Source organism: Bacillus rossius, chromosome 18 (assembly GCF_032445375.1).
Source record: "Bacillus rossius redtenbacheri isolate Brsri chromosome 18, Brsri_v3, whole genome shotgun sequence".
Taxonomy (NCBI): domain Eukaryota; kingdom Metazoa; phylum Arthropoda; class Insecta; order Phasmatodea; family Bacillidae; genus Bacillus; species Bacillus rossius.
The window spans coordinates 14,830,457-14,848,123 of record NC_086345.1 but is presented as its reverse complement, the minus strand read 5'-3'; the positions used below and the strand labels follow the sequence as shown (position 1 = coordinate 14,848,123).

General features: G+C 39.7%; 1 protein-coding gene across 2 annotated transcripts in view; it reads right to left on the bottom strand.

The window, feature by feature from the left end:
- The window catches only part of LOC134541130 (protein decapentaplegic), an 88,859-nt gene that overhangs the window by 8,096 nt on the left and 63,096 nt on the right, over positions 1-17,667 (bottom strand). For both annotated transcript variants that reach the window (XM_063384318.1, XM_063384317.1), the window contains exon 2: positions 1,912-2,190. In XM_063384318.1, the coding sequence (XP_063240388.1) occupies positions 1,912-2,176 (265 nt within the window). In that variant the 5' untranslated portion in view covers positions 2,177-2,190. The remainder of the gene's footprint in view (positions 1-1,911; positions 2,191-17,667) is intronic.

The following is a 17,667-nucleotide window of genomic DNA, read 5'->3' as shown; positions in this document are numbered from 1 at the left end:
AAAACAATTTTGACTCCAAAATACACTGTAAAAATTTGAAAAGTTTTCCCAAAAGATTTATGAATTATAAACAAAAAATTAAGACGAGGGCTAAACACAAATGATTTAATCAATGTGGTAAAGGTGGTGGTGGTGGAGGTGAAAGTGGTGGTGGTTGGAGGTGAAGGTGGTGGTGGTGGTTGGAGGTGGAGGTGAAGGTGGTGGTGGTTGGAGGTGAAGGTGGTGGTGGTGGTTGGAGGTGAAGGAGGTGGAGGTGGTGGTGGAGGTGAAGGTGGTGCTGGAGGTGAAGGAGGTGGAGGTGGTGCTGGAGGTGAAGGTGGTGGTGGAGGTGAAGGTGGTGGTGGAGGTGAAGGTGGTGGTGGAGGTGAAGGTGGTGGTGGTTGGAGGTGAAGGTGGTGGTGGTTGGAGGTGAAGGTGGTGGTGGTTGGAGGTGAAGGTGGTTGAAGGTGAAGGAGGTGGAGGTGGTGTTTGGAGGTGAAGGTGGTGGAGGTGAAGGTGGTGGTGGTGGAGGTGAAGGTGGTGGTGGAGGTGAAGGTGGTGGTGGTTGGAGGTGAAGGTGGTGGTGGAGGTGAAGGTGGTGGTGGGTGGAGGTGAAGGTGGTGGTGGTTGGAGGTGAAGGTGGTGGTGGAGGTGAAGGTGGTGGTGGAGGTGAAGGTGGTGGTGGTTGGAGGTGAAGGTGGTGGTGGAGGTGAAGGTGGTGGTGGTTGGAGGTGAAGGTGGTGGTGGTTGGAGGTGAAGGTGGTTGAAGGTGAAGGAGGTGGAGGTGGTGTTTGGAGGTGGAGGTGGTGTTTGGAGGTGAAGGTGGTGGAGGTGAAGGTGGTGGTGGTGGTGGAGGTGAAGGTGAAGGTGGTGGTGGTGGTGGTGGTGGAGGTGAAGGTGGTGGTGGTGGAGGTGAAGGTGGTGGTGGTTGGAGGTGAAGGTGGTGGTGGTGGAGGTGAAGGTGGTGGTGGTTGGAGGTGAAGGTGGTGGTGGTTGGAGGTGAAAGTGGTGGTGGTTGGAGGTGAAGGTGGTGGTGGTTGGAGGTGAAGGTGGTGGTGGTGGTTGGAGGTGAAGGTGGTGGTGGTTGGAGGTGAAAGTGGTGGTGGTTGGAGGTGAAGGTGGTGGTGGTTGGAGGTGAAGGTGGTTGGAGGTGAAGGAGGTGGAGGTGGTGGTGGAGGTGAAGGTGGAGGTGGTGGTGGAGGTGAAGGTGGTGGTGGAGGTGAAGGTGGTGGTGGTTGGAGGTGAAGGTGGTGGTGGTTGGAGGTGAAGGTGGTTGAAGGTGAAGGAGGTGGAGGTGGTGTTTGGAGGTGAAGTTTGGAGGTGAAGGTGGTGGTGGTGGAGGTGAAGGTGGTGGTGGTGGAGGTGAAGGTGGTGGTGGAGGTGAAGGTGGTGGTGGTGGAGGTGAAGGTGGTGGTGGAGGTGAAGGTGGTGGTGGTGGTGGAGGTGAAGGTGGTGGTGGTGGTGGAGGTGAAGGTGGTGGTGGTGGAGGTGAAGGTGGTGGTGGTGGTGGAGGTGAAGGTGGTGGTGGTGGTGGAGGTGAAGGTGGTGGTGGTGGTGGTGGTGGTGGAGGTGAAGGTGGTGGTGGTGGTGGTGGAGGTGAAGGTGGTGGTGGTTGGAGGTGAAGGTGGTGGTGGTTGGAGGTGAAGGTGGTGGTGGTTGGAGGTGAAGGTGGTGGTGGTTGGAGGTGAAGGTGGTGGTGGTTGGAGGTGAAGGTGGTGGTGGTTGGAGGTGAAGGAGGTGGTGGTTGGAGGTGAAGGAGGTGGAGGTGGTGTTTGGAGGTGAAGAAGGTGGAGGTGAAGGAGGTGGATGTGGTGAAGGAGGTGGAGGTGGTGGTGGTGGTGGTGGTGGTGGTGGTGGTGGTGGTGGTGGTGGTGGTGGTGGTGGTGGTGAAGATGGTAGAGGTGGTCATGGTAGTAGGCGGCGGCGACGCACCTCGGTGCGTGAAGCTGCGCACGGTGTTGGCGGCGCGCGTGTGGCGGCCCGGCAGGGGCAGCGCCGTGGTGCCCAGCCGCAGGCCGGTCTGGCGGCGGTACAGCTCCAGCATCTCGGGCGGGACCACCACCTTGGAGCGGTCGACGCGCGGCCGCCGCCGCAGCCCCAGCAGCGACAACAGGCTGTCCTCGGCGCCGCCGTCCGCCGAGGCCCGGGGCAGGGCGAGTGTCGCGAGCACGGGGAGGACCATCAGCAGCCCGCGCATTGTCGGTCACACTCCTGCAACCGGCACACGGGCACCCACTGCAGTCGGCAACACACTCCCTCCAACATTGACCACCACGTGGCAACAAACTCCCTCGATCTCATTCACCGCTTCAACCCACATGACAACACGTCCAACATCGACCATCACGTGGCAACACACTCCCTCGATCTCATTCACCGCTTCAACCCACATGACAACACGTCCAACATCGTCAACTACATGACAAACACTTCCTCGAACGTCATTCACTGCTTCAAACCACAAAGCAACAACTCCAGCATCGACCATCACGTGGCATCACACTCCCTCAATGTCTTTCACTGCTTCAAACCACAAGGCAACTCTCCGACATGGACTATCACGTGGCAACACACTTCCTCAAACGTCATTCACTGCTTCAAACCACAAGGCAACACATCAAACATCGATCATTAAATGACAAACACTTCCTCGAAATCATTCACTGCCTTATCCACATGGCAACACTCCAACATCGTCTACTACATGACAAAACACTTCCTCGAAATCATTCACTGCGTTATCCACATGGCAACACTCCAACATCGTCAACTACATGACAAACACTTCCTCGAAATCATTCACTGCGTTATCCACATGGCAACACTCCAACATCGTCTACTACATGACAAAACACTTCCTCGAAATCATTCACTGCGTTATCCACATGGCAACACTCCAACATCGTCAACTACATGACAAACACTTCCTCGAAATCATTCACTGCCTTATCCACATGGAAACACCTCCAACATCGACCATTACATGACAAACACTTCCTCGAACGCCATTCACCGCTTCAAACCACATGACAACACATCCAACATCGACCATCACGTGGCAACACAATTCCTCGATGTCATTCACCGCTTCAAACCACAAGTCAAAAATCCGACATCGACCATCGCGTGGAAACACACATCCTCGAAATCATTCACTGCTTCAACCCACGTGGAAATACCTCCACCGTCAATTACATGTCAAACACTTCCTCGAACGTCATTCACTGCTTTAAACCACAAGGCAACACCTACAACATCGACCAATACACGACAAAACATATCCTCAAACGTCATTCACCACTTTAAAACAACAAAGGAAACACATCCAACGACGTGACTAAACGCCCTCCCTCGATGTCATTCACTGCTTCAACCCACACAACAAAAAATTTCAACATCAATCTATAATGTATCTCTACCACAACTACGTGTTTTAACACACAGGATCATTCACCATGTCACATCCTTTCAAGTAAATTTATTTTCATGGGTATAAAAAAGTCTTCGTAATAATCATAATTTGCACGATTTTTTACAACCATGTTATTTCACTTAGTGAAAACCTGCTGGAAATATTTGTGGCAAAACAACAAATGCAAGGATAGTTAAAATTTAAAAAAACTTGTCAAATAAAACTTTTGACAAAACAAATATAAACTTGGCGTTAGAGACCAAGCCTTGAGTAAAATTAGATATATTTCGTTATAAAAGCTGAACTTTGTGAGACACTAGACAATAGAGTAAATTCTAAATGTTTCTACGCTGACAGAGGCTAGTTTTATCAATAAATAAATTCATTTAATGCGGTAGTTTGCCTAGTTCATAAATTATTCGCGATTACATTTTTTTTTTAATTTCTACGCAATCAAGATTATTAATTCACAATAGCAAACACACAGAATTTTTTTTTAACAAGCAGCTAGCTGTCTGGCTGAGCAAAATACTATTACATTTTCATTAAAGGTAGCGTCACAAACGCCTCTTAAGGCCTTTCACAAAACGCTGCATCAGCGATTCTGTATCTTTGAAATATTTCGTCAGATCGACAAAAATAAATCATTTGAGCGAGTCTTTCAGTTCTCGTCAATGATGTGCAACATCTAACTTCGGTAACGAGAAAGTCATTAAGTGAATAGAAAATACACTTAAAATACCGAACTCGGACCGAAATTTAACTTAGAATTCTTTCAAATAAAGCCGAGCGTCATAAATATACTAAAACTATTTTTTTTTTAACTAAATTTCTGGACGCTAATCACACTTAAGTTTCCGCGCCCGCCGATAGAATTCGTTGCTGGATCATTTACGCCAACTATCAATCATTCCACTTGAAGACAGAAATTTTAAACTCATGTTAATAAAACAACTCCGATGAAAGCGAAAAAGATTTGAAAAAAAAAAAAAAAAAACGAAATCCCGGTTTTGGACCTGATTGTCGACAGGGAAATTATAGTACTGTAAGTCTTGTTAAAATATATTTAACAGTTAATACCAATTAAGCTTCCAATTGGCTTTGTGAAATTTGGTTCTCACCATCCGCCACTGATGGCAGCACCGTGGTTACACATTTCCGTTACATGAAAACTTCCGTTCCATTCGCGAAATTACTCTTATAAAATGCCGTACACACCGCGAGTTAATCGAATATGTTAAAAGATAGAGAATTACTGACATTTTAACATGCACTTCTCAACCATCCTTTCTGCTGAACTGTACTCGAAGGAATTTTTGGAACAGTAGCGATGCATCTTTAGCCAAAAATAACCAAAACGCAGGATAATGTTCCTCGGGTTGTGAAAGTGGTAAAGACAGCGTGAACGACCTTTTTGCTAAGGAATGTTACCACAAACCACACACACCAGATGACGCCGTAGCGATAAAAGAAAGGCAGTTGTAATTTCGCTGCGGCTGAACGTGGGAAGAAGTATATAGGTACTTTTAACGCGGGAAAGATATTTCTAAAATTAAAGATAAAGCGGGATTTTCGATTTGAGAAACTGCCTTTAACCTACTTTAACGGGAACTTTTTTTGGTAAATTATTTAGATTCTTTAATTCGGGTTTTAGTCCAATTTTAAAAATTTATATCAGTATTCAGCTATGGTTGTATATTTATAAATAATTTTATAGATGTTTATTAAAAGGTTTTGAAACTTTGAATACCTACTTTTAAATTGTTGAGAGAATCATGATTCCCCCCCCCCCCCCCCCCCGGGTCAAAAATGTAGTAATAATACCTTTAAAATTGTGTTTATAAAACCGAAATCCACCCAGCATCACATGGAATAAAATTACATTATTGATATGGCATCATAGATAGTTTTGAGTAATGCTTTAACACTGTACGTGTACACTGTTCATAAAATGTACTTAGTCACATTATCTTAATGAAAAGTTATGTAAAATATGAATGGTTCATAAATGTTTTAACTTTAGGGAGAACAGCGTCATCTTGCTCGCAAGTGGCTCAAAGAAACGCCAAATAAAGGACACAGGATAAGAAATCGGTCGTTGCCTATAGAAATCAACAGTCCTGGCATTTTATTGGAGCAATTAAAAAAAAAGACATCGAAAAACGAAAATTAAATTATTGATTCGTGTTTCAAACCACTGTACTCCCGAATATAATATCTCTAAACTGGAGTGTGTGTGTGTATGTGTGCGTGTGTGTGTATATAAATTAAAGATTAGGCGGCTTTTTTTTACATCACACACCGAAAAATATACCGCCACAATGAAATATCAAATTTCAGTTGCTCCCATTTTTTACCCAAGTGATAAGTTACCTTGCAAAACGTTATTTTAGCAGAACCAAATAAAATTGTAATTTGTTAAGTGTTTCTTTTTTTTTCAAGTGCTAAAAAACAACTGTCAAGTTATATTTTAAGGTTATACTAGCTTAATGACCCAGCGTTGCCCGGGCTAAACCACCCTTGGGAGCCGTTTATCGTTAAAAAAAATCATTTCTTAGCGGATGCTTACGTAGCGAAAGGAATTCACGTACCAAATTTAAAGTCTGTAGGTATTATAGCTCCCGAGAATTCGTTGTGAGTGCGTCAGTGAGTGGTATTTCGCTTTTATACATCACTACTGCTATTATACATGCCAAAATGTGCATCTGGATGCCCTCAAATCATGCAGCCACGTAGCACAGGATCAACAGGATTTTTCTATTTTATTTATTTATTTATTTATTATAATTATTTGAGTGCCTACCAACAGTCAGAGCCTTTAACAGGTGGGCACTTAACAAATATTACAAAAAAATAACAACAACCTACACAAAAAACAATAATAACACAACAATAAAATGGGACAACACAAACATAAACACATGACAAAAGACACTTAAAAAAATATAATAACTAAATTTGTCAATTTTAAATTAATTCATTATCAATGAAATAACAATAATACATTATTTACATCAGAAATTATCTTAACTGCAAGAAAATTAAGAATTCAAAATGTCTTTCCTTGAGATTTTTTCCCTTTTGAAAGGGCCTAAATCTTTCAAAATATCATTACAATTATCAGTACACCGTTTTGATGGACCATTTTTTATGTGATCCGTTCGAAAAGGTCGCATTGATCTATGATTGAATGAAGGAACTCGAAGACCAATTTTGTTAAATATTTCAGTGCTGTGATAGGCTAAACATTTATAAAACAATTTATTAAATTATATTATTTTTTGCAAATAGATAGTTTATGGGCCATATAGTGACGTAAGACTACATAAATTTACGACATCCCATCCCTAAGGGAGTGAATACAGTATTATAATAGAAAATAATAAACGGTAGGTCAGCAGACACACAAACAGGGAGAGTGCGTCATTTCCTATATGTCAGTCACACGGTCATATGGTAAGGTATTAACAACTTCCTATCCTTCTACTTGGCGAAACCCATCCGCTTGGTGGTGCTCGAACCAAATGGCGATTTGATAATGTTTTAGTTTAAAACTCGTCAATAGATGGCGCTGCATACCTGCCAACTTTGGCCAGTCCAAAAGCGGGAGGTTTTTGCTAAATATGTATTGTACGGATTAGCGCCAAAAAAAATCGTACAAATATGTAATAACTTTCATTAAATGCTCTTTTACGTTCTCTTTTCAAAACCACCTGCGGAGATTAAAAATTCCAATTACTTTTGGAGATATCGCCGTTCTTATTTTGCAATACAAGCCCTATGTAATCATTCAACAGACGCCATTTTATATTTTGCCGTGTGTGCGTGAATGCATAAATAACAGAAATTTTCCATTAGGTAAGGTTAGTTACATGATAAATACTTCAAAATAAACGGAAATCAAAAATAATATCAATTAATTTTACTTGTATAGTTTTAAGTATTTATAATGTAACTGACCTGACCTAACAAAACGGGACAAAGGTAGATTAGGTCAGGTCAGCTACAGTATAAATACTTTGAAACTGAACGGACATTAAAAATAATAAAAATTAATTTTAATGGTTGTTTAGTTTTAAAGTATTTATAATGTAGCTGACCTGACCTAACAAACCGGGAAAAAGGATGAACAGTAGGAACTCACGTAATTTTCTTTTACGTGATGTAGTCGTTCAACTACGTCGCGAAAAAAAAAAATCATACTTGTAAACAAGCAACAATGGGAACGCGGGAAGCCTACGATTCACTCATCCTTCTGGACATACCCGAATACTCACGTTGGCAAGCCTTCTTTCAACAGACGAGAGGCAAACGCCCGATCGTGCATCTTCGGTTTTTTTTGTTTTGTTTATTGTAAATAAATATGCAACTCATGAAAACTAATGGTCAATTAGGTTATGTTAGCTACATTATAAATACTTGAAAACATTGTGAATGGTTGATTTGGTTAGGATAGCTACATTAAAAATACTGTGAAATCATGTAAACGGTTTCCTAGCGCTGGATAGCTACATATTAAAAAGTTATTGGCCAAGCAACCATAAAATGATTTTACAGTTTTTTTAATGTAGCTATACTTACCTAATATAACCAACCATCCACAATGTTTTAAAGTATTTTTAATTACTTCATGCTAATTTTAAGAAAAGAAGGCTTGCCAACGTGAGTATTCGGGTATGTCCAGAAGGACGTGTGAATCGTAGGCTTCCCGCTGAGGGACGCATCAGTGCACAGCATGAAAATTAAAAAATTCCATATCTCCTAAAGTATTTGGAATTTCTGATCTCCGCCGGGTTTACTGAAAAGAGGAAGTTAAAGAGCACAGAATAAAGGTATTTTCGGATTTTTTAATTTTTTTTTTAAAAAAATCGCCAAAAAATTAATATTAAAAAATTCCATATCTCCAAAAGTAATTGGAATTTTTTATCTCCGCAGGCGGTTCTGAAAAGAGGACGTAGGATAGCATATAATTAAAGTTATTTCATATTTGTACGATGTTTTTTGGCGCTAATCCGTACAATACATATTTACCAGGTTTTTTAGTGGAGTAAATATTTGTTCCCCCCGGGTAATTTTTTTTGTAAATTTTGAAATATTTTTTAAAGAGTAAACTAGCATGATCAGCACAAGCAATGGGCAAATTGTGTTCTAAAATAAAATACGTTAACAAACACTCTGCTTTTGTCACACTATCTTCTTTCCGACTTCTTTCACGAAAAACGTCTAATTTCTGATTTGATGCTATATGCATTTATTGACGGCATGTTTATTCGTATTTATATGCTTCACAATGTCGCCCTTTCCGGCATGCGAGACGGTAAAATCACAACGACACAAAGAACAAAATGCAGCATGTTCACCTTTCCTCGATTGCAAAATGCTCAGAAATTCGTCACTAAATGTCTTCTTGTATACAGCAAGATACTTCCACTGTAGACTTACTTAGCGCCATTTCTATTAAATCACTATTGCGGAGTAGGCCTACAACTAAACAACGCGTACAAAATACTCATCACGTAACTGCTTCCACAAAATAATATTTTTATGAATACACCGTTGAATAAATTCGAAGACTGTACTATAATGTATAATGCTACCTCTACACTTCGTCTGTGAGCACAGACGCGAACAAAGTCGAATTTGTTCAGGGACGAACAAACAATTCACACATAGCCGGCTGACAATCCGAAGCGAATTTGGGCACGAATGAAAACAGTGGTATCATAAACTCATTATTAATCCAGTCCGTCTTTATTTCAAACCAACACCGCCGAAAACACAGTTTACAAAGTTGACAAAACACGCCATCTTGGAAAACAAATGAAACCTTTTTCTGGTTGGCTAACAAACACCAATGACGTACGTATACCAAAACAGCTCCGATAATTAGCGTAAATAAACTACGTTTCTTTCTTAGATGTACGCTTAACCAAGAGTTTTAGCCGACAATTGTGGGCATTTAGGCTATTAAAATAATTACATGTTATGGTACGAACCGTAGTTACTATACGATTGTACGGAAAAATGGTACAAACATTAATTCTATAAATTTATTGCATTAAAAACTTTAAGAGAAACAGAACCAAAAAACGGGAGATTTGAATGACAAATCGGGAGGGCGGGAGAAAGGGTATAAAATCGGGAGTCTCCCGCCTAAAGCGGGAGGGTTGGCAGGTATGGCGCTGCCTTGAATTTGTAACGCGCTTTATCGTTTAGTGAGCGTCCTTTCCTTCACGTCTTCCCTAGGGGGTTACCTTGCCTTCACACAAATAAGCTGAAGATTAACGTCCCAGTTTTGCTGAAGCGTAGGGGAAAAAAAAAAGACGAAAGAAAGCTATCCAAAGAAAGAAATATGGAAGAACGTGGGGGGGGGGGGGGAAGGGGTGTGTCTTCTCTACTGTTGGTTATCATCTAAACCCATCTCGTCTAAAGAGTGCCCCAAGAGGGCTATGGTCAGTTAGCAGGTAGCCCATTACGAAGGGTCCAAGCTGCTATCACCGTGAACAATCCCTCCCCGAACATTTATGCCTGGCAAGCACAGAAAGAAGCACGGCACAAGACATTTATGTCCGATAGCAGTTGACTTCCATGCATTTTGCACACAGGCAAAGCACACAGAATCAAGCTATCAGGATCAAGAATGAGGATACCACAGGAAACTTACTCTAACTGTTCAGTGAATTGTAACCAGATGAGCAGTATTTGAAATAATATTCCTTGTCGAAAATCAGGTCCAAAGTAGGGTTTCGTATTTTTTTGTTGCTATTATGGGAGCCGTTTCATTACAGTTTAAAATTTCGCTATGGAAATCGAATGATTCGATAGTCTGCGTAGCTGCTCCGGCAATTCGCGTCAAGAAATGTAGTTGTAAACACAAATATTCTTATATTTATCATACTCAGATTTATCTTAAAAAATTGGTTGGCTGTAAAGTCGGTTTACGGACGATAGTTTAACGTGACAACGTCATAACAAAACATTGATGAAATGATTGCATACTTTTATGAATAAAATTGAATCGTTTTTATTGAATTATCACTATTTTGTATGGATACAAAGTAGCAGTGAAATGAAATCTACAATTTAATTAATAAATTTACTTTTATTTGCACTCATTAATTCAAATATGTTTATTACTTTAACGAAGAGATTATTTTAACTATGACATTTATACATCTTTGCTATTTAACTTCTTCCAATCTGTGTTACTCTGTTAAGGACAGGACGATGATAGGAAAAGTAGGAAACGAATGGGAGTGTTTCAAGTTTAATGTGCCTCCAAAAAGTAAAATCGATGGTTGTTCCAATCGAGTGGAAGAGATAGATGCGGCGCAAGCGTACAATGAGCGTAACGGGACACTTTTTTCGTGCGTGCAGCCGGCGTTCATCGATTAGACGTTGTCCCGTCAAAAGAAATTCTGTATTGAATAATGTGTCCAAGTTACATATACCTATGTAAGTGTGTGTGTGTGTGTGTATGTAGCAGGAGAATACAGGAATTTGATCGTTACAGAGGTTAGATGTTACCTATGGCGAGTACTGAACAACCATTTTTTTGTCTACTACATCTTCCAATTCGAACATGGGACTGATATTTCAGAACTTCGGAGGTTTAAGTTTTTTCACCGTGGGAAATACTTTCGTGACAACGTTCGTGGCGTGCAGAAAACAGAAGAGTTCTTTGTGAACACAAAAGAAAGAAAAGGAAAAAAAAAACGTGCCACGGTAAGAATGAGAAGAGAAAAAGGACGAATTTTTGACGTAAACGAGTTACAGTCTCGAAAGAACATGGGAAGCGGTCACAACGCTAATTCTTGCCACAAAGATTTTCTTTTCGGAACGGGCAGTTCCAGGCGCAAAGGCGCCTAGGAACCGGTTGGGGGGGGGGACATGGCTGACAAGGAATCCTGTGTTCGAACCCCGCGTAAAGCAATTAGCTTGTACGCCGACGAGAATAAGGGAAAATAAAGACGTAAAAAAAATCACAGAGCATCAGTAAACTCTCAAGTACAAATCTTACACACACTCATGCCATTTTTTTTTTTTACATATATTTCGAAAATTTTATAAGCATTTCATGTATAAACTGAACCTTTAAAATTTAGTTTTTTTTTTTCAAAATGGAATGTCATATAGTTTAAGCTAACGAGTTTTTGTTAATTCCTTCCCAGCAAAAAAAAAAAAATGTTTTCTAACAAACGTTTTCTAACCCCAATGAAAATTTCTTTTCACATCTGGATATACCAATGAAATATCCATCAGATGAAAGAGTTTTAGTAAAAAAAATTACGATTTGTTATGCTTTTTTTTTAAAACAGTAAATTTGCCACTTATTTTACAATTTAAATTTTCAAATTTATTAACTGACTAGAAAACTCAAAACTGCCCGAGAAAAAAAAAATTACGAGCAAATATATTCTAATAGAACTTTTTTTGTTTGTTTCGAAATTTAAGTACATTTCGTTGGTTCAAACAAACAAAAATTCAAATTTTTTGGTGCCTAGCTTTATCATGATACTCAGATTATATTTAATATTATTTTTTGTATTAAATATAATAACTCGACTCAATTTACTCAGTTCTCAAAAGTACTATCGGAAACACAAAAGAAAAACTGAAACCCGAGAGTTAAAAGATTCTCGTGTAGAAACCTGACGTCAAGTTAGTCCGACGTTTAAGTGTATATGTAATACATACAGTACCAACATTATGAAAGTGAAAAATTTCTTCTCTATTCTAAATATACAGATTTATGTTGGAAAATATACCCCCAATTCTTGAGAATTTCAAGTTAATCATATTTGATACCATATATATCTAATTTAACATTTATCTATAGTTACATATTTGTAGTCGTAGCTTTTGCCGATAGGTTATATTTCACACTCACCTGTGTTATTAGCATAGAGCTGTCCGGTATTAGATATTCTCAAGTGTATTTAATAGCAGGCTATCGATGGTCTAATGCCATTCCTGTTCTGACAATACAACAGTGAACTTAATTGTTTACGGTAAATTTTATAAAATAAAAATCATTACTGCATCATAACTGTTCCAGAGAGACAACCTGAAGCGCATAAAATGCACCGAATTTGAAAAAAAAAAATTGTAGGAAATAAATACAAAATTATCCTACCATACCTGGGTTGGGCTGGGTTATTTTCAGTTAGGTTATTACAAACTTTTTAAACAGAATTATAGCTAGGTTTTTAAAAAATGAAAAAAAAAACAACAAATAAATAACATTTTCCCTAGAATTACCACATTATATATATTTGTCACACTGGACATTATTTTAAAGAATTATACGTTATTTTTCGTGTCCGAAGTTCGTCTATTAAAATTATTTGCAACATGAATACGAGACATGAATTTTCTCGTTACAGAGGTTACACGTTTACACATCTCTGGCCAGTACTGAAAAATAATCTGCTCACATTTTTCACTGAATCCAACAGTTTGTAAGCAGAGTGTTTTATACAAATAAATAACTCCTGTTCTGCCATGTCTATAAACAACTTCACGTTAGTGAACAAACATCGTGCGACATTCATGCATTTAATCATTGCAATTAGTTTCAATTAAAGAACACTTATTTCGATATAAATGAGTTCTTTTGATGCTGTTTGTTGTTTTTTTTACTTCATTTTATTTATTTTATTACATTTGGGTACAAATCATTTTATTTCTATTGCATCGAGTGATTTGGTTTGATGTACTAGGTTTCCGACTCATTTCCGTATATGTGGATTTATTTCAGTTCCACTTGCATCGTTTAAGATTATTTCGGTTATTTCACATTAATATGTTCAAGTAGATAACATTTCCACACATTTCAGTCCTTTCCTTTGATTTATTTCGTTACAATTCATGCATTTAATCACAGCCGGTGACATTTTACGACAGCTGTCAAATTCGAGACACAATGTCACGTGACGCAGACGGCCATTTCTTGTCTCAGCATCTCCGATATGTGTTGCGAGATACCGTAATGACATTCGTTGACACAGAGTTGCCCAGCCTGGCGCCGGAAGTGCATCTCGGCGTGTCCGAAGTTTCAACTGTTTTTACTAGAGCTGTAGCAAACAGCATGTATTCGGTACTGAGTAACGGGTGCGCGAACCAGTAACGAGTAACGAAACGTTACACACGGCTGCATTTCGTCACTCGCATTTTTCGTATGTTTCACGCATGCGCGCGCATATTCCATGAATTTACGTAACAAAGAACGATGTTTGTTTATTAAGTAAAGTATAATTTGTAAATTCGTCGTCCAAGTTTTTTACTGTTTATTAAATGTATTGTGTGTGTAGACAATGTTTGAGATTGGAACAGAAACAACGTAAGAAAGTATTTTTTACAAATGAGAAATATGTATGTTTTTGTTCTTATTTTAAAAGAGATGATATAATATAGCCGCTCTAATGAGATTTAATTGTTTCTTGGTGAACAAAAACTGTTAATTATCAAATATTGTTAATTGTTTATATTCTATTTATTATTATTTACGCAACGTCATACTGTACGCGTATGCAATACGACTCGATTCGTTGCTGCAACATAACATAGCATGTTATGCGGTATCAGAAGTAACGAGTAACGTAACGATGCGATAGTAACGAGTATTAATTGTTATAGTAACGAATACATACGGGTACGCTTTTTTTCGTTACTTTTACACCTCTAGTTTTTACCGGAAACTACTCTGAACGTGTTCGTAAGCAGTTACAGCCGAAAAAAAAAATCTTGCCACGCAAGATGCTAACTTTAGTTACAAAACCATTAAACGTAATGGCTCTTATATTTGCGTGCACGTATTAAGGTACCTACCAACTTTCGTTACAAAACCTGCAAATATATGCAAATGTAATGGCCGTCTTACGTTTGCGTGCAAGTAATGACAAGAAGATTTCAATGTTTAACTAGCTAGCACCAGGCATGCGTAATAATGCCTCAATACATTTTTGTAATATTGTTTGAACTATGTAAACATATAAAAATCATATCTCTCTCTAATTATCTTATGTAAAATCATATATCTCTCTAATTATCTTAAGTATATCTATCTACATATATATCTAACCCTGTCTATCTACAGCTCTCTCTATATATATATACTCTATATGCTTATATATAGATATAACTATAGCAATGAAAATATTTAAAAAATATATATTTTTATCTATCTTTTTTACCTGTCACAGGTGTGCCACAGGTGTATATATATAAAAAAAAAACACGCGCGTATCCGAATGCAACGTCGTCAACATTTCCAAGCAATCGGTTTAGAACTTTCCGAGATTTAATATAGCCATGTGTTGTACAAAGTTACAATATCTTGGCAAACTGGGTTCTACAAAGGTGATCTCTTGTAAAAAGTACATACGTAAATATATATATATATTTTTTTTTTTTGTTCTGTGCACGCGCCTTTTAATTCCGCGCTAACCGCGACACATGCAACGAAGCTTTCTGGGAACTCACCGCTGTCATGGCCTGAACGCACCTTCATCCCTCCAGTCGGGTCGCGAGCCACGCGCGTGTTTCTTTCTGTCCGCGCGGCATCACGCACAGACGCACAGAGGCACAGACACAGGCACAGAGTCACAGACACACGCTCTCTTTCCCTTCCCCCCCCCCCCCCCCTTCTACACTGTTCGCAACCGACCGACCAACAGACCGCGCGGGTCGAAAGGAAACTGGTCAAACCCGGGCGCTTTGCACGTGGAACCCGCCGTTCGGTTGTTTTTTTTATTTTTTTATTTTACAAAAAAAAAAAAAGCGCGCGCGTATAGGTGAAGGGTCTGGGACCGGACGGGACAGTGAAGAGGTAGGAGAGAGGGGGGAAGAGTACCCCCGGGAGAAGCTAGAGAAAGAGAAGAGGAGGAGGACCGACTACCCAGTCAAGAGCGGCTCTTGAAAAATCTCTCCCCTCTCCCGCCTTATCACTCCTCCACCAACCCCTCCACCAACTTCTCTTAAACGTCCGTTACCTGACGCTCCGGTTTTCACTCCGCGCGCATCGGACACGTGCGTGCGTGGTCCACCCTACACTCGAATGAGGGAGGGAGGGAGGGAGGGAGGGAGGGAGCACTACAGATTGCCGCTCCAAGGGTGGAGTGTTTAGGGCACTAGCCCCGACGACTAAGGGATGTTTTCCTCCCCCCCAAAGGCTAAGAGCACTCCATTCCGCCAAAGTATTTTTTTCCCCTAACCTAAGTTAAAACTAAGTGTGTAAGGGAGGGGTTTAGGTAGGGAAGACTAAGTGCGTCTCAGGGCAAGCCCTATACGCTCTAAACATGCGGGTTTTTAACCATACAGAAAAGGTCACGTGCATCATGTGCTAGGAGGGGATTGGCCAGCCATGGCAGACGTTTTCGCCATGACTGACTCCCCTCACTCTTAATTCTAGACTAAAACTAGATAAGTTGGGCCCAGGTAAAACCTCCATAGACAGAGGGAAAACCCTGGGCACATACATGCGGGATGCAAATGTCATGCATTAATACAAGCAGGTGGATTACAGGAATAGAAGGATGGTCCTGGAAGAAGAGTGGGGCGTGGTAGAAGTTCTACTATGCAAGGGGTGGGGCACTTGGACTTTTAGTCCGCATTGGTTTGGTCAGGTCTGGTCTTTTGGGGGCGGCTTATGCCGTTTCCCGTCGTGCTGCCAGTTAGCACTCATTGTGGCTGTGTAATATGATCGTGTAGGCCGGGCGGGGAATAGGTATATTTCGTTCCAGCTAAAGAGGCCCTCACACTGGCAAAAATTTCGTTCAATATTTTGCGCAAAATTACTGAACTCATTGTTGTACAACAATATTGAATTGTCTGGACCCCTCACACTACGCAAAAATATTGCGCAATATTTTGTCAGTCCCCCCCCTCACACGGCATTCTCGTGCTAGAAAATATTGACGGGTCCGCAAAACTTTCCTAAACTTTCAGAAAACTTTTGAACACTCCACAAAATATTGAACACCCCTTTTTTTTTTGCGCAATATATTTCCTCACACACACAATATTTTTTGTACAAACACGACACCTTCAAAATATTGAGTAAAATTTTTGCCAGTGTGAAGGCCCCTTAACAAACACGATTCAAAATCCTCAAAAATTTTTCGACGTGAATACGTCTTTAAAATTGCTTCCGTAGTAATTATCTTTCGTTCTCTTCTGTTTTTGGAAAACTATTGTGTTTGTTTCGTCTTTTCGTTTTGCTGTGTTTTTGTCTCGTTTCAACTGTTGTGCTGAATTTTTTTAGGTTCAATATTTTTGTGCTGTCATCATTTGTGGTTTTTTTTCGTTCTTTTAGTCCATTTTTTTTTTCGTTTTTCTTTGTTTGTTGACCATATTCCTGTTATGGAATATTATGTGGTGTTTATATCCTGTTGACAACAGCATTTTTTTTGCTTAATTTGTGTTTTTGTCTTTTGTGTTTTTTGTAGTTTTCTTCTACAGACATACATGTGCTTAGCAATGGCGTATGTCCAAAAGCTTACATCAAGTCATGCTTCCATAGCGGGAGGCAATAAAAAAAACGAATGATGACAAAATCGGGGGATACAGTTTGGTGTTGCAGCTACATATCTATCATATCCATCCTAAATTTAATTACACCACTGGATAGCTAAAGGATCAAAGAATTCGTCACGCTAAGTGAGGACTGTGACGCATCGCGCGCGGTGCAAGGGGAAGCGCCGCCATTTTGAGGACTATTTGCATGCGTTTAGAGATTTCCATTTAGTATAACTTTTGACTCGGAGAAGCTACGACGTTCGTTTGGGTTTCAATCGTCAGCTCTTGTCAAAATATATCGATTGCACATATAAAACATCAGTGTAAAATAGTTACAGTGACCATATACACATCTTTCCTGAAACAGAAGAATGGAAATAGTTGCTATCATAAAACATGGAAACCCGAAGGACTTAGTGTTCAAACATGATTATAACATACATAAAATAGCGTATTTTATATTTTGTATGGAAAATATTGCCTGTTACGTACACGTATTCACGTACAACACACGGCCGTGTCCATTTCACAGCCAATTTTTTTTTAAAATTATGTATGTATCTTTCCCAAAGGCTAACCAAGCCATTATACTTTGATATATTTTTGGTGTTACGACAATTTTTTTTTATAATACTGAAATTTACGTGAAAAACGTTTCTTTCATTAAAAATTACCAAACCATTATACTTTAATATATTTTGGGTGTTACGACAATTTTTTTTATAATACTGAAATTTACGTGCAAAACGTTTCTTTCA